The following is a 17,739-nucleotide window of genomic DNA, read 5'->3' on the forward strand; positions in this document are numbered from 1 at the left end:
GCAACAATTTTTTAGAACAGCCACATCGTTCAGACGATGCAGAGAGCTACGAAACGAAATGATCGTCCCTTTTCAGACAGACAAGTCAGTGGTTTCTGGGGGCATTTTACTCCTCCTCCAGAAGACTTAACACTAGAACAACCAAGGGGATATTCTAATGAACAGGTATATCTGTAACTGCTCGGGTGCCTCTGCACCATCCCTCTGCCCAGGGAGAGTGCGGCACAGCAGGACGCACGACGGATGTAATCTGTGACAATTCTGACCGCGTTGAGGAGGGAAACAAAGAGCTGTCATCGTGGTCGTCAGCGGAGCAGCACACTGGGCCGACGCGGGCTCTCCTGCTCATCATCCGAAAAACCATGAATGTCCAAGCCGATGCCCAACACAGCATCATCTGTGACCGTTAGCGTTCCTGCCTGGTTCCAGCTCATCTTCAGCTAACCCATCAACATATTCCATGTGGTCAGCCCAGCTAAATGCAGGGGCATCAACCAGACACTCCTTGTGTTCGGACTAGGACAAAGCTGGGGCCCCCGTCTTTCCAGGGTCGAGTACCGGAGCTGCAGACAAAACGCACAGGCTTCGGGCTCCGTCAGTGTTGTCCTAGTGTGGACAATCCCCAGGCAGATGGGCAGACATCGTAGCATTTGCTGTCGTGCAAAGAGAAACTGAACCTCTGAGGACAGGGTGGACAGTGCAGGCAGCACTAACTGCACGGTGTAGGCTAACACCAACACGGACAGTTAAGCCAACCTAACTAGGAGCAGCCCGACTCAGTGAGGTGTAAGAACTGAGGGTGACTGTGATGACGGGGGTATATGTGCAGGTGGGTCTTAAAGGCATGAACAAAGCTTCCTTCAGCCAGGACACGTGGGGGCGTGATATCTCACACTCGTGTGTTGTACTGAGTGAATCGACTGAAAGGGAGCTTCAGGATTCTTCAGGATAACGGCTCTAATTCAGCATTACTATGACGGTGAGCAGCAATCAGCAAAACAACTGCTTCTACTCATAATAACAGCAGTTACAGTTGGTGGTGGAAGATCTAGAAGGGAAGGATTTTGGTAAAAGGACTTGTAACGGTGGCATCTGTTACAGCACCTAGCCTGAGGAAAAGATGGCCTGTTCTTTCACAAGTGTGCACAAAGGCACACCGCATGTCTGCTTGGTTGATACACCTGTTGCAAGTGGACTGAAAACACCTGAATAAAAAGATTAAGAGGGGTGGCCCGTCCCTTTTGTAGTGCATGTCTGCATAACTGAGAATGCTGCAGTGGACAGCAGTGATTCTGTTCACAGTACATGTGGGTGTATTACCTGGTGCAGTGAGAGTACAGGGAGTAGAGTACGGTGTACTGGATAGCAGGGTAGTAGACAGCCAACTCAGAGTGGACCAGCATCAGATTGTGACTTAGAAGAGCAAAGACTGTCGGCGACAAGGCCCACATCTAGATAGAACACACAGAAAACCACTGATGAACCAAAAGAAGATGCGGACACAGACCATGGACTGAATCTTGTGGCGGTGCAAACATTGTCACATCGAAGTGCTGGGTCATACATTTGAAGAGGTGAAATCTTAAAAACGTGAAACAATTGCACGAGCGCTGCTGATTGGCTGAGGAAGAATAAAGTAGTCGTGGTAAACCAAGCCCCTCTGGGGTTGTTGGTGCCTCGATTCTGAAGTACAGTGTGTGTGTGGGGAGTGTGATTGTGTACTGTGTGCATTCCTGTGTGTCTCCATGTTGTGTGAGTGTGAGAGTATTTGTATGTATGTGTGCCTGAGGGTGGGAATGCATGCAGGCCAGGTGCTACACTCCACCTATCTTACAACATCTCAGGCTCCTCGTCCCTGCTGTGGTCCTCCTGGGGCTCTCGTGCTCTGGGGGGCCTCTGGGGCCCGGGTGTCCTCCATGCCTGCTTCGTGTCCTGGGGGCAGGGCTGTTATTTATGCATATATTGGTTGTTGCTGTGGTTTCACGGTTTCTTTCCGTCAGCAGGTATTGACGCAGATTCTCACCGTTGTTTCCTCCTCCCCATCTTTCTCTCTCCCCTTCTGTTTAACTTTTTGCCCACTTTCTCTTCTTTCTTCTTTTCCATCCGCGGTCTAGTCCGTTAGGATTTTGATAACTCAAAATAAAAACACTAATAAACTAAATAAATAAAATATGACTATCAAGTGGTCCATTATTGGATTTGCTATAATGGTCCACTGGGGAAAGTAAATCTGTTGGGCATTTTTTGGCCTTAAGAGAACAACTCTGACAGACAGGCAAAAGTACATTGTTGGCCTCCTATCTGCAGTACTGTGACATCATCCATCCATCCGCTTCTCCTTTTCAGGGTGCGGGGGGCGCTGGAGCCTATCCCAGCTGTCACAGGGCGAGAGGCGGGGTACCCCCTGGACAGGTCGCCAGGCTGTCGCAGGGCCAACACAGACAGACAGACAACCATTCACACTCACATTCACACCTTTGGGCAATTTGGATTAATCAATTAACCTATCCCCACAAGCTGCATGTCTTTGGACGGTGGGAGGAAGCCGGAGTACCCGGAGGGAACCCACGCAAACACGGGGAGAACATGCAAACTCCACACAGAAAACTCGATGGTGGAATTGAACTCAGGACCTTCTTGCTGTGCGGCAACAGTGCTAACCACCGTGCTGCCCTACTGTGACACACTGTGTTAACTTTGTGAGTGTGACAGAATGAAACTGTGAGGAATATCAGCATGGCTGTCATGCAGACACTGAGTGATGAACCCAGCAATGACGCATGTCCCAAAATGCGTTACAGGAACATATCTTTAGATGTATTAATGAGTGTAAAGTTAATATGAACCTTTTACCCCACCAGTCACACCAAAGGAAGTACTGCGACATTATTACAGTGCTACTGTGATGTTTAACAATAGACAACGGCTCACCCCAATCAGAGAATTCTTGGTGTTGCCAATGGTGGTAAAGGTGCTGAGGTTGAAGATGATGGTGAACTGGGCTTTTTCTGGCGGTAGGGTGAGGGGAGCAAAAGCAGGGTGCTGGATATTAGGGCAGAGGGTCCCTGGTTCCAGGGGACCCAAAGTCTCCATCAAGCTGTTGAGACCACACGCCATCTCGCCCAACACCATTTTATAAGCTGCCTCCAGTGTTGGGATGTTTTTCAGGCTCAGCAGCGCCTGGTACACACCGTGGACAGCTGACATGACCTGTGCAGGGAGCACATGGACAGGGATTACACTCATCAACACAGAAAATCTTCAAATTATTTTCACTCACCCAACCTACGAATGAGCCAAGAACACACAGAGTCTATATAACTGACCTTCATGCATGTTCCTGCTCTGATATATATGCAACATGTTTTTCTTGGTAGAATCTTAGCTTGTTTCTAAGGTGAAGGCCTTTTGCATTAGCGAGCCACTTGGGTTCAGTACGTTGCCCGAGGATATTTGGTATGCAGACTGGAGCGGCCTTGGATTGAGCCGCCGGTGTATTAGATGTGTAAAATATATGCCAAGCCCATTAAGGTGGTACAGGAACACTGAGTGAAGCCAAACCTCTTTCTCTTGATGAAAGCGAAGCTTCAGCAGCTGGGAGTCTGGTGCCAACAGCTTCTCTACAAAGGACACGGGCAGCTTGGTGTTGACCTGGTCTACAATCTGAAAGGCAACATTAAAAAATTCCTCACACAACGTCAAAGTCAGGCTTGCTAATTGTTTAGACCGTCACAGAATTTTCCACAAGTTGTAGCAGTCCCAGATTTAACTTTAATCAAAGGTTTATCAGAATTGGACAATTTACAGCACTCGACAGCCAGACTGGTAACTGCCACAGAGGGGAGGGGGCACGGTAGGGACTAAGAATGTGTGGGGGTGGAGACAGGGGGCTGTTACAGGAAATCACAATGTTTAGTGCAGAAAAGGACAAAAACTGGTATCTGCAACACAGACTGTAAGAAAGCTGCCATCAGCTCAATTATAATCATAACAGGTCAAACTACAGCATCAGTGTAGACTTTGTCAGTCAGGCTGTGAGCATACAAATGAACACATCTTATTCTATGAGTACATATAAAACCCGTTAGGTGACTGTACCAGAGTGAGGAGATTGAGCACTGCCAGGTTGTAGTCTGGGCCACAGGCCTGGCAGCAGTCTAGCTGGTCTAGACCGTAGGCAAGGACAGCATCCATCAGCTGCCCACAGGGCTCTACACTGGCCAGCAGCACACCCACACACTCATTCCCTGCAGTGAGAACGGCCTCAGAGAACTGCACCTGCTTTGCCACAGTCACACAGGCCAGAACCCGGTTAAGAACCTTTGGAAAGATCAGGAAACAGAACAGTGACTAAAGTGATGAAGCCCAGACTGCGAACTTCACAGATTGTAATAATAAAACGTATTAGAGACCACAGAAACGTTTTGTAACCGATTTGAAGTGTAAAGAAATATTTGGCTTATCCTGTATACGCTGACTGCCTTGCTACAAATCTGCATCTTTCTTTTAACGATCAAATTCACACGTGAGAAAAGTTCAATGTGCAGAAAAAAAAGAATGAGCCTAAATGTCCACGAGGCTCAGTTACTCCGAGTTATGTAAAAAGAAGGTGCACTAAATTCTGATGTTCTGCTTGTTGTGGCTAAAATCAATATCTGTGTCCAACCTGTCATTATCCAACTACCACAGCACGTTGTGTGCACACTTCAGAGGAACGTCTTATTGACCAGCTGCTCCTCAGGCTTTCTTAGAACAAACTAAATACTACTGGAAAATAAGGCACTGTGGTAAATATAGCGTGTATTTAAGTACTTCATCAAAGGAAACCTGGAAGATGTGCTCCTTTTACCAACAGCACAATGTTCTCAATGCATTTTAACAGTAAGTTATTTCCAAACTGCGATCCACATTTGTCAGTGAGTGCTCTCCAGATCTCCTGTTTGGTTGTCAGAGGTGCAGCTCTTACGTCTGTCACGTAGACTTCAGTAATAGGAGGTCCTCTGAACGGGCTGAATCGCTCTCCGATGCTGCGGACCACTGTGCTGAAAACTCTCAGCAGGGCTGCCAACTTGGGCAACGACACTGAGGGAGGGGGGATATCTTCATCGAGCACCTCTCCTGAGACCACGTGGCTCAGATCCTAAAGAGAGCAAAGAGTCAGCCAAGCACGAGACAAACATAGCCATTAGCTCTATGGGGCATCATTTAATTTTTATTATCTGGTAAGAGAATCCAATTTAATACCATCAAGGATCTTTGAGGGTTTCCAGTCTGAGCATAAACTGGACCCAAACACACTGGTTCCAGTTTGTTGCACATTTAAATAAAGCCTACTGAACAGTATAAGGTGCAGTGAAGTCTAGAGACTTAAATTTAGCTGATCTACAGCAGACCGCCCGTCAGGTCAGCACCGCAGCGAGTCCTTTCCCCGGGGTCTGAGCTTCAACATGGCTCGTTCACCACAGAGGTTTGGGCTTTTTCCAACAGTACTTGTGCTCACTCTTTACCATACTTGCCAGTGCTGAGCACGGCTGAAGACCTAACATACATCATTCAAGTACAAGTGGTCAGACCGAACTCCCAGGGAGGGATCTAACAAAGCAAACCAGTTCTGGAAGCAGCTCACAGGTGACACAGAGACCACCTGGGACACGGGCCGGGTTAAACTCAGTACTGCAGGTACCTGGCTGCTTCTCGTCACTGCACCTTCTAAATAAGTATAACTGGCTGAGAGGCTCGGTGACGTCACCTCGGCATATGCTTCCATATCCTCCAAGAACTGTCCCAGCAATGTGGTGGAGAAGGTCAGGTCGGCCACCCAAAACTGCTCCAGGCTCTGTAACCAGCCTAAGCACAGACAGGGAGAGCAGAGCTGCAGGTAAACGAGCTGAACTGGATTTGTGTTTACACATCAACCCACCCATCCAAACACATGACCCACCGCTCCTTCAAAACGTGCCGGGAGAATCACTGAGAACTTTCCAAGCCCAAAGAATATACAGCATGTACATCTTTAACAGTTTTATTCATAAAAAATGAATAAAAAGAACAAACTGTAGAGTTTAATGCTACTCTGGGCCATGAAGGACAGACCGTGTAAACTCATGAGGGCTGGAGAGACAGGGCGCGTGGCTGCTGCATTTTGCACAAGTCTAAGGCTGCGTTCACACTGCAGGCGAAAGCGCATCAAATCCGACTTTTCTGACCCTGTGCGACCATCTATCCCATCATGGTGACAGTGTGAACGGCACAAATCCGATATTTTCAAATCCGACCTGGGTCACTTTCGTATGTGGTGCTGAATCCGATACATATCTGATGTTTTAGAAAGCGACTGCTGTTTGATGGTCATGTCGCATTAAATCCGTCTTTTACGTCACCGACACGAGACAGACGCCAATTATCAGCACCGGAGAAGACATCGCGAACGCTTCCTGTCCGTCCGGTGTAGATGTTGGGAAGAGAGCGTTGGAGAAACGTGAACATTTTCTTTGTACTGTATAATCTGCAGATTCTGACAGAAACCTGCAGCTATCCTTTGAAGCAGCGCTCCTCTAAAACAGCAATAATGATAGTTATAAAGTTAGTTTGTAAATAACAAAATAACTTTATAACTTAAAGCAAAATTAGGAAACGTAAAGTCCGAAGTCCTTATATTAAGGCCATCAGTCAAACAATAGTTTGTTCTGGGTCTAAACAGAGCGTGTTGTGTGTGACGTCTTCTTTTGCACATGCGGCCGCTTTGAGCGTTCACACTAGAGCGCGTTTGCTGTCGCATTTTATTTGTAGTGTGAACGAGCAGACGAAAAAATCGGATTTGATCAAATAATCGGAGTTGAGCATTAAGACCTGCAGAGTGAACGTAGCCGTAGTGTTTTCCCACTGATGTGTATTAAAACACTATTATAATAATCCAAGTCTAAATGTCACTCGTGATATTCCTCCAGCGGCAGCAGCAGGACTGGGGGACCTTGTTTTATCTCACAGGTGTGCCAATAACAAATCTCTTTTATTCAAATATATTTTTATAAGTTTCTTAACATCCATTTGTAAGGTTGGAGAGCTTTGCTGAATGCTTTGATGTTACTGCTGATGGAGCCGTGAGTCAGCAGCAGAACAGGTCTGCACTCATCGAGTGCTTTGAATAATTCAATTATAAAGACAGTCTCTACAACTTCTGATCATTTAACGCAGCACCATAGCATGCTGCTGTGTTAAACACTGTAAATGTGTTTCACCCACATTTGCAACTAAAAGCAGAGCTGCAATGCAAACATGTTTAGGAGCAGCTTCTGAACAACATCAAGCCCCCACAGCTGAGTTCAGTAAAAGACACAGCAGCGCTGTTTCTGTGATCACCACTGAAACCTTCACTTGGAAAACCTGACATGAAGACAATTAACCTCGAGCCTTCCATGAAGACAGAGTAAAGGTACATTTCTCATAAATTAGTTCAGATTGTGTATACATCTTATTTTATTTGACATAATTCATTAAAAGAGAGAAAAGAAAACGTTTTCCTGGAAGTAGCAGAAAAAAAATCTAAATCTGAATATAATGATCCTTCTGTGTTAACAGTCATTTTTGTTATGTGCACATAGAACTTAATGTTATGTTATTTATCCGTAACTATTGTTGCGATTCATTACAGTCTGTTTAAACTGTACTGTTTGCTGCACTGCGGCTGCTGAGAAACCGTACTTGGTCTCAGGCTGGGTAAATACGAAATGACAATGAACTCCTGAGTACTAACGATGCACTCACTTTGCAAATGAAAACACACAGCTCTCCTCTGCATAAGCTCAGGATTAGTATCAGTGACACTGGCCCTGTATGTACAGTATCACACAGCACTGGGAGTAGCTTTCCTTCTTAATGTGTCCATGAACGCAAACATTAAGGCTGTCATTTCTGGTCTCTGAATGTTTGCCTTCTTCTTTTAATCCAGGGTACTGGCCAAGTAGCACGCTTGGTCCGTACATTTAAACAGCTGCAATAGAATCTAAACTAGAGGTACAAAGGGGGTAGAAACCACTGCTCGGTGTTTCAGGGTGTGAGGCAGGAGGAATCCCAGTGGTGGCAGGGAAATGTGTGGACATGTTGCTCCCGTTTTCTCATGAACCTTTTCAATGCTCGTCCTTCCCACTGGGTTATAAATAAGCCTGCTGATGTCAAACAGCTGCAGAAGTACTGCCCGCTAACATGCGCTTACTGACCTGAGACTTGCTGGGTGAGTGCCTGCTTCTGTGTGTGGTCAATGTGCCAACCCACCAGGATGTCCACAGTGTCCTGTGAGACAGCAGAAGACATCAGGACAGTGGCTGGAAAGATCAGAGATGCTGTGATCTGAACACAGTGCACCTGTTGGTCTCAGCCATGGAACAATACTCACCCTGAAGTTGGTGCTGAAGACATGTGGGTAGCAGTGTGCCACCTGAAGAATACATTTGACACTTTGACAAAGCAGCTCTGGAGTGTCCACGTTTTCAAGGATGGACTGCAGATTGCTCATCACCATCTGAAACACACAGCAGGCCCCATCTACAGTACATCTCTGCAGGGCTTTGCTATACACGTCTATGTGATGTGAAAGTATGATATGGCAACTGGTTAAAAATTGACCAAAATATGATAAACATCCCTGATAGAACGTGTGTTTACTATGCAACAACACTGCACGGCTCTTTGAAGATTGTTACTGTAGCTACTGTCAAACTAAACTGCAGCTCTTAATTCAAACTGACTGAAAGCAATAGCCACTGCCACGGCACTGGCTAACAGCAACCAACCTTATGCATGGTGTGAATTTCAGTGCAGGTGCTGTGAATAGTTTAACAGATTACTATCAATAACCTTGAACAACACTCTCTCTGCAAGACTTGCACTCCCTCTGCTGTTCCAGCACTAGTGTACACAGGCATGTAACATACACCTACATCTTACATCATCATCATCAGTAGTATAAATGCAGGCTAACTGGCCCTGGGTATCTGTAGCCTGAAGCTGTAACAGTGAATAGCTGCATGGTGCTGATGCAGAGACAGGTCAAAATGAACCGGACAGATAGAGTTGTACTCGTGAAAAGCATCAGGCCGTGTCTTTACCTGCATAATGTGAGAAAAGGCCTTCCTCTCCCCAGCAGCCTCCAAAGCGCGCTGTGCTGCCACCAGGTACAACAGCTTCACCTCATCACGACTGCTTGAATTGAACTTGACAAAGAGCCACTTGAAGATGCGCTCTGCCTCATAGCTGAGTACGGTGCACAGGATACCAAGGCAGGCTGCAGCATCCTGACGCAGCTCCCACAGCATCTTACTGCTAAAAACATCAACACAGGAAAAAAAACAACTTTAGAGCGGCCTGACTATTATTTCGATCGGCTTGGATGGACAGCGTCGGTGCACAGCCATGACTCTTCAACCCTGATCGCTCAGACTCGCCACGCAGGAAGCTCTAGGAAGAGTCCTGGTGGTTCCAAACTTGTTCCACATATGGATGATGGAGGCCACTGTGCTCCTTAGGACCTTCAGTGATGCAGAGACGTCCTCAGATCTATACACTCCTACCTCAGAGGTCTACAGAGCACTCCCTGGACTTCATGGCTGGGTTTGTGCCCCGACACTGTCAAATATGCGACCTTATATAGACAAGTGTGCACTTTTCCACATCATGTTCAATCAACTGAATTCACCTCAGATGAACTCCAACAGAGTTGAAGAATGATGTGACAGATGATCAGTGGAAACAAGAAGCACCTGAGCTACATTTTGAGGGTCATGGCAACAAAATAACAACCTCAAATATAACCTTCGTCATTATGGACCATTTCATTGAATATAGAGGTGAAAACTGAATGTAATTCATTTTGGAAAAAGGTTGTAACCTGACAAATATTTGAAACAAACTTCTGTAATAATTTCTATTAAACAGTAGAAAAAAGAACAAGCACCAGCAGCTGACTTTAGATTGAATGCGCAGAGAGCACAGCCGGAGTCCTAATGATTAATGCAAACTTTGGTGGGGACCGGTTAGCACAGTACGGTTCGCTGCTCCGTGTCCGATTTTTCCATGTTAGGAATAAATAGTAGGATTTAAGATGGCAGCAATGCATCTGCAAGGATGCCAGCTGCCGTTAAACACCAAAGAAGAAGAAGAAGCAGCAGCAGCAGCAGTCCCCGGTACCACAGCTGTGTCCAAATTCGGGGGCCGCATCCTTTGGAGACCGCATTTGTAAGCCGATTAAGTCACAGCGTGGCCCACCATATCCCAGAATTCATAGCGCGGCCCAGCTAATTCCAGTTCCCAACAATGGCGGCAGCTACTTAGTTTTAATATTACTCTTATTATTCTTTCTGGGTCGCAAAATGAACATTTAACATATTTTCAGAATGTAGCTGTGTAAACTTCTAATATCTGCTCAGTTTATCAAGACAACACATATTTTCAAAAGTGCGCCGACGTTTTCAGAGCCATCTGTTACCCACTAGCTCGATAGCTGACCGGGAGGTCAAGGGTCACTAGAGCCGGTGAAAACAGGGGATTCCCGGCACATCATTTTCAAACCCCCCGGAGTTCTTTCCCTACTCAGGTTAAACATGATATATGAGTCACTCAGATAACTTAAAAATGTTCTTGTTTGGCTTTGTTCAGTGTTTTATTTGTTCCTGAGTAAATCGGTTTGGCTGAGATTAAAGTTACAGTTTGCACACAGCTGATTAAACGGTTAACATTGAAAGTTTAATAAACTCTCATCTTGTCTTTATTGTTAGTTAGCACAGACCTTAAACACTTCCAGCTGTAAGCTAATGATAGTTATATAAGAGCAGATGCTGCTGGTGCAACAAGCTGTACGTTTTACGTCCAATGGATGATGATCCGATTAGTCGCTTGTGGCAGCGCTACTGAGCAACAGTCTGAGTTTATGTGAATATTTTAATCTCCTTTCTATTTCTACAGCCCTGAGTTATTGAAACTTCCTGTACTGCCAATGAACCCACGCACCCAGCATCCTCTTACCTCTCATTTAAAATGTCATTCAGAGTGCTAAGGATGGTGTCCAATTGTTTGACCAGAGTCTGTGGAGACAAGACAGAAGTCATTAGGATTACACAGTCTCACTAGTTACTCACTGTTTATCGAACTACAGTCCCCTTTATGTATCAGTCACATCTAGCTAGCTCAGGCTCATATTATAGCAGCCTTCACATCAAAATATGTCTAAACAATCATGTTGCTAGGCAACTCAGTGCATGCCAGTAGTTGTTTTACGTTAAAACTAAAGCCCCCTGCAGCGCTGCAGGTAAAAGCAGTCATAATGTTTTTGTCCTTTGTTCTCACACACCTCAACATTCAGTATTTAATGAAAAAGCCCATTTTAGGAAAAGCCAGGAAAACTGAGACGATAGGGTTTTATCTTAACACAGTTACAGGCCCGAGGGTCAAAGTATTCATAAATACATGAGTACTAGAGCCTACGAAGGACCTTTAGGTAAATCAACAGTCCAAGCTGGTCAGTTGGGGTGGCTGTAGCTCAGGCGGTAGAGCAGGTTACTGCTGATCTACTGATCGGAAGGTTGGTGGTTCAATTCCTGGCTTCCCCTAGTCTGCATGCCAAATATTCTTTGGCAAGATACTAACCCCAAACTGCTCTCTGATGCATCCATCGGAGTGTGAATGTGTGTGACTGTTAGCTAGAAAACACTTAGAAAAATGTGCTTTTGCGAATGGGTGAATGCACAAGTTGTATAAAGCGCTTTGAGTGCTCAGAAGAGTAGAAAAGCGCTCTATAAGAACCAGTCCATTTACCCTCACAGTGTGTGCTGGGAGAAGTAAATATGTAAACACATCGTATAATGTATTCCAATACAGTTTGCTGCACCCTGTGAGTGTGACTATAGTGACGTTGCTGGCTATCACGGATTGAAACACCAGGAAAGTAATCTGACTGACCCCTCTGCTCTCGCCATGGCTGATGAATTCCTTCAGCTGTTTGATTGTAGCCAGCCTCCGGTCACGATCATCTTCCCTGGAGACTCGGCGCAGGAGGTTGGCCAGTCGAGACTCCTCTGAGTGAGCCATTCCTCTGTCTGCAACGACATCCCGACACTCCGAGTGAACACACATGATCCCGCTGCAGCTACACCAGTATATTAGAAAAAACTAAACTACAACCACAGCTGGAGTTCCTCAGCATCATTTCAGAAGTATATAGATGTAACTACTGCAGAAAACATGTTGGGAACATGCTCTTTAGACACAAGCTGTTAATTAGCTAGTCAGAGCCTAGTGTTCCCATGGAAACTGGGTAGGAACTGCAAGGAAACCTAAATTTAAGTCTTAATACCATTTCTCCACTTGTGTTAGAGTGGAAACTTCAGTTAACCAAACCTGGCATTACCTTTTTCCAACTGTCAGTGAATGACTCAGGCAAACCCGATCTGAACACAACGCGAGCTTATTTTTATAAGCCAACTCCTTTGAACCTGCGTTGAACGTGTGCTTCTGCATGCATTTGCTGCACCACTTACCCTGCGATTTCCTCATGTCCTTTGAAGCTAGAGCACGGTTTCCATGCTTAAAAGGAATCAAATCCGTTGTCAAGTCATCTGGCCTCAGCTCTTGCCCCAGCGACTTCCAATCAAACGTAGTATCACAGACACCTTGACCAGCTTCATATCCACCTAAGAGACATTTCATAGAAAGGCCAAGTACGCATAAGCTGCACTATTCAAATACAATGTGTGTTTGTCCATGTAAACAGCCTGTTTTACAACTTGGTTTAACCAACAAGTCAAAGAGGAGCTGACCTGCAGAAGGCTCACGACAGAAGATAAATCATTCTTTTCAACATTTCACTTTAATTAGAAATCTGCATCTTTGCTTCTTCGTTTGTCTTTAGACGGGTCAGTGACTAGAAATGAAAATCTGCAGTTAACATGAATGATGGGAGTTTAACTTGAAATTTTGACCCTGAAACTGGAAAATGTTGAAAGTGGGGCAAAAAGCTTCCTTTTTGGGTTATTTTCAGCCAAAGTCTAAGTAAGAAGTAAGAGTTTCAGCTTAACCACAGGCCTCACCCTCTTCCTGATGGGTATCTGCAGCAGCATAGACATTACTGGGCACTGCTGGCTGTTCAGGGCAACTGGAGGCCAACACGTCGTACAGTGGTCCTGAACCAAACTCTCTAGACTTCACCTCGTCCTGGCTGGATGACACACTGTTAACTCTACGGATAAAACAAACACAGACAAAAGAAAAAGACCACCAATGTCACAGCTGACTCTTGATCTAACTCTGAACTCATCCCATTACTACCAGTTTAATACTAATGAATGTCACAGTTCAACTGGAAAGTTTCAGTGCGTGACTAATGAAACTTTCAACTGTAATGACACCACAGGTTGGAGCGTATGAGCTACAGGTGTACTTCAGTGATTCAAGCAAGTGCCACTGCTCAGCAGTTCTTTTTGTCTGGGAGTCGATCATTGCTAAAGCATGACCTACAGAAACATGTCACCATCTGTAAGCAGGGGTACAGCTTTTACACTGTGTGCTCCTTCTCTCTGCCCAATCACAGGTGGTGAGTGTTCTGTACAGGTAAACATCAAACTAGTCTCCAGATGAGTCGGTGTAAAGTAAAGATAAACCACGAGGGACTGCATGAAAAGCATTTGGTGCATATTCCAACTTATTGGGCAACTTTAAGGGTAAACAGTCTATTGCATTTTTAATACAGCAGAGGGAACAACTGCATTAATCACATGGTATAATACTTACATCACATCATGGCATACTGTTAATCAGAAAGAATACAAACAAAAATAATCAACACAAACTTCATCATTTCGCTATTGCATCCTCTCACAAAACATGAAGTGTTGCTTCGACATTACTGGTTGACTCCAAGCTTTGAAGCTTGCAGTATTAGTGCCAGCTTAAACGCCATCGTTTAATCATTAACAGCAACATTTAAATCTCACTTAGCCAACTAACCAGAAAAAGTCACTAAGGATGGCAAATGAAGCAAGACACCAAACAAAATAAAAACACACTAAAGCAGGAAGTAAAAATAAACTATTTAGCTGGCAATTCTGTGCATGAGGTGCAATGCTGCTCGGTAACAAGGCCTACATGGTAACTGCACTGGTTCTTATATTACAGTGTTTTACTCTACTGGAGCACTCGAGGTGCTTTATACAGCATGCCTCATTCACACACAGATACTCCGATGAATGCATCAGAGAGCAACTTGTGGTTAGTATGTTGCACGAGGATTAATTTGGCATGCAACCTGGAGTAACTGGGATGAAACCACCAACCACCCAGTTAGGCGATGACCTGGTCTACCTGAACTACAGCCACGCCAGAAATGAAAGGCTAACATTAGATTAGTTTAATGCCCAAGAAAGAACTGATGAACAGACTGTCATTTTTGTTGTCATACTACTTTAATCGTTTAGAAATTCTTTGCAAACAGATGCAAATCAGGCCTACCCCCACCCCTACTAAAACAGGAGCAATAACCTGCTGCTGAGCCCAGTCTGCAGTCTTCATTTAGCGTGTGACTACAACAACAGGCACCTGACGCTGTTCACCCGTCTCACACACACCCAAAATACCCTGGGTCGACACGGGAGTATGGAAACATGGATCCCGTCTCTTACAGAAAGCTGCAGTGAGCCGCATTTCAAAACTAAGCGAGGCCTTCGGGCAGCTGCCACGCTCACAGCCAGCAATGACATCTCCTCTTTTACTCATTGCCCAGTTAGTTATTATAACGCCAACAGGTTAAAAAACCAACACCATCGTACACCTCTCTGTGAAGAAGCTGTAAAAAACGTATCCGGAAGTTATCTGAGGAGTTGATAACATTGCTTTGGGTAGTCTTTCCCATTAGCTAACCATATGTAGCCAGCGCGAAGACCCACAGCTCACAAACACTTTGAGCTACCATGTGTTTCATTTTAAATATCGCTCATCAGTAAAATACATAAAAGATCAGTATTATTTTTTCAACTGGCGTGCTTTTGTACCAAAGCCTCACAGTTGATTAGCCATTAGCGTTAGCTTGTTAGCAGCGACAGTCCACGACACAGGCTCGTCACAAGCAAGCCCTACGTTTACCGTGGGTGAGTCTATACTGCGTAAACAAGATGGTTTTCAAGACAGTGCAGTTACGGTCTGTTAGTATTAAGCGTTTAAGCACAAACAAACAGTGCTTCCCTTCCATGTGGCCCCAGCTGAACACAACAGCGAGCCGTAGGCCCACAGAGCACCAACCTGGACTGCCAGTCGTTCCAGTGTGGCCGCAGTTTGTGGGCGCCGCTGAGCCGAGACCCTGTGGCTTTACGGCTCATTACCTTTTAGAGCGCTGCATGACCTACTGTCAGCGGTAACTTATCTCTCCGCAACGTTACTTTTCTCTATTATGCTTTATCAAACCTCACAAATAGGTTAGCAACTTCTTGTTACAGCTAGCTTACGGCACTCCTTCTTCTTTATGTTTTTTTGGCAGTTGTCAAACCAAAGAACGTGCATTACCGCCACCTATCCGGATTCTAAGACAATTACCCAAAATTCTTAGGACCAAATTCATTTGCCTGAATAAATGACAATATTACATTATTGGATACGTTTGCAGAAAGTCTCGTACACTTGAATCTGTGTCTACGCCACATGTTTATTCTTTGGCTATTTGGCGTATTATTTAAACTGTGATCAAAGCTGAGCGATGATATAAGTGACACATCTCTCCTGTTTCTTCTGTATCCATAATCCTAAGCAAAGGAATTTACTACTACTAATAATATCTTTATTGTCAAAAAAATCTGATGCAAAACTGATGCAACCCTATGACTGCAAACATCTTTAAAGGCCTTAAATATGTCTGTAAAAATACAACAGCAAATAAATAAATAAATAGAGTAGAAGGTCTATAACTATGCATAAAAGTCTCGAAAAAGTAACCTTAAAAATGTCTGACAAAAATTTGTACTTCTGTGTGCTTGCTGGTGGTACTTTGTAACCATAAACCCTTCTACAAGCCCTGAGTCATAACCTTTGCCCTAATGCAGTGGTTCTTAACCTTGTTGGAGGTACTGAACCCCACCAGCTTCATATGCGCATTCACTGAACCCCTCTTTAGTGAAAAATAAAATGTGATTTTTTTTACTGGTGCACAAAATGAGCCATGCACGTCATGGCGGAGGCTCTGCCGAACCCCTGAGACTGAGTCACTGAACCCCTAGGGTTCGATCGAACCCAGGTTAAGAACCACTGCCCTAATGTGACAAGGACTGCCATAGAAATGTAACAACAAAAATTGTTGGGTTGCCACAGCCTGTGATTGGCTTGTTCCATTTCTCTTATGCATTTCTAGCTATTTTTTTAAAATTACATTTTATTCATTATTATTCAAATCAAATCAAAATTCACATGTTTACTTTGATAGGGCTAAAACCAATAATAAAGTTACAGACCGTGCTTATATCAAACATGTGTATACTTACTGCACTTGATGCATTTTAACCATATATAATATATATTACAGAATATGCAGAAACGCCTGCATACGTGTAAAGAAATGGCTTTGATTTTGCCACCCCATTTGATTTCCATGCCACCAGAAGAAAGTTTCTCTAGATCCGTCTTACAGTACAAAGCACCTTAAGGTGATTGTTGTTGTAATTTTGTGATATATAAATAAAATTTAATTGAAAAAAATGGATTTTGTTTGTAAATATTCTAGAAAACCCTAACGAATGTTATTAGCTCACTATTAGCCTTGTACCGTGGCCCCACCCTGGAGCCAAGCCCCATGAGAGGGTGCCCGAGGGCGAGCGTCTGGTGGCCGGGCCTTAGTCCATGGTGCCTGGCAAGGCACAGCCCAAAAAAGGGACAAGGGCACATGTTCCTGCTGGCCCACCACCTGCAGGAGGTGCAGTAGGGTCGGGTGCATTGTGAGCCCAGCAGCTGCTAGGAGTGGAGATCCTGGCGGACCGATTCCCGGTGCTCCTGGTGAGAAGCAGCGGGCTTGGTGGGTATCCTTGCTGCCTGTATGTTGGAGTTTCTTCCAGTGGATGAGAGGGTTCATTCCCTGTACCTCTGGGTCCTGGGTCCTGTTCATTGTCTGCGCTTATCCGCCGAGTGGTGGTTCAGAGTACCCAGCCTTCTTGGAGTCCCTGGGTGGGGTACTGGAGGGTGCTCCGCCTGGGGACTCTGTTGTCCTACTGGGAGATTTCAATGCTCACATGGGCAACGACAGCGAGACCTGGAGGGGCGTGATTGGGAGGAACGGCCTCCCGGATCTGAACCGGAGTGGTGTTTTGTTGTTGTCTTAGAAATGAACTTTTACAGCATGATTGGAATATTGTATATGAACAAAAAGAAGTTAATAAAGCTTATGAAGCATTTTTATGAACATTACTTGAGAAAAACTGTCCAGTAATTGAGATTAATAGGAAACACAACTATGCTGGAAGACCATGGATGACTAAAGGACTACAAAATGCCAGCAAAAATAAAAAAGAATACCCTATATATACCTATAAGCTCAATGTTTTTAAGAGCAGTGGAAGAGAAAGAGATTTATGACATAGTTAGAGGACTTAAGAACAAAACCAGTACAGACTGGAATGATATTGATATGGTAACAGTAAAGACAGTTATTGATGGTGTTGTAAAACCATTAAAATATATATTCAACTTGTCTTTTCAAAAATGAGTTTTTCCACAAAAAAT

At 44.7% G+C, this 17,739-nt stretch overlaps 2 protein-coding genes across 7 annotated transcripts in view; one reads left to right on the plus strand and one right to left on the minus strand.

The window, feature by feature from the left end:
- The window catches only part of smg1 (SMG1 nonsense mediated mRNA decay associated PI3K related kinase), a 57,758-nt gene extending 42,206 nt beyond the window's left edge, over nt 1-15,552 (minus strand). For all 4 annotated transcript variants that reach the window (XM_082530411.1, XM_082530409.1, XM_082530410.1 and 1 more), the window contains exons 1-14: nt 15,280-15,552; nt 13,077-13,225; nt 12,528-12,680; nt 11,950-12,086; nt 11,017-11,075; nt 9,105-9,318; nt 8,393-8,518; nt 8,217-8,289; nt 5,750-5,847; nt 4,967-5,140; nt 4,099-4,320; nt 3,562-3,663; nt 2,932-3,210; nt 1,321-1,451 (exon numbers count right to left, since the gene is read on the minus strand). In XM_082530411.1, coding sequence (XP_082386537.1) covers nt 1,321-1,451; nt 2,932-3,210; nt 3,562-3,663; nt 4,099-4,320; nt 4,967-5,140; nt 5,750-5,847; nt 8,217-8,289; nt 8,393-8,518; nt 9,105-9,318; nt 11,017-11,075; nt 11,950-12,086; nt 12,528-12,680; nt 13,077-13,225; nt 15,280-15,356 — 1,994 coding nt within the window. In that variant the 5' untranslated portion in view covers nt 15,357-15,552. The remainder of the gene's footprint in view (nt 1-1,320; nt 1,452-2,931; nt 3,211-3,561; nt 3,664-4,098; nt 4,321-4,966; nt 5,141-5,749; nt 5,848-8,216; nt 8,290-8,392; nt 8,519-9,104; nt 9,319-11,016; nt 11,076-11,949; nt 12,087-12,527; nt 12,681-13,076; nt 13,226-15,279) is intronic.
- Nucleotides 1-17,739, plus strand: part of fbxl16 (F-box and leucine-rich repeat protein 16) — a 210,294-nt gene that overhangs the window by 107,223 nt on the left and 85,332 nt on the right. The gene's annotated exons all lie outside the window — the stretch shown is intronic.

The sequence above is a fragment of the Aulonocara stuartgranti genome (assembly GCF_965226115.1).
Source record: "Aulonocara stuartgranti genome assembly, chromosome: 4".
NCBI classification, from domain to species: Eukaryota; Metazoa; Chordata; class Actinopteri; order Cichliformes; family Cichlidae; genus Aulonocara; species Aulonocara stuartgranti.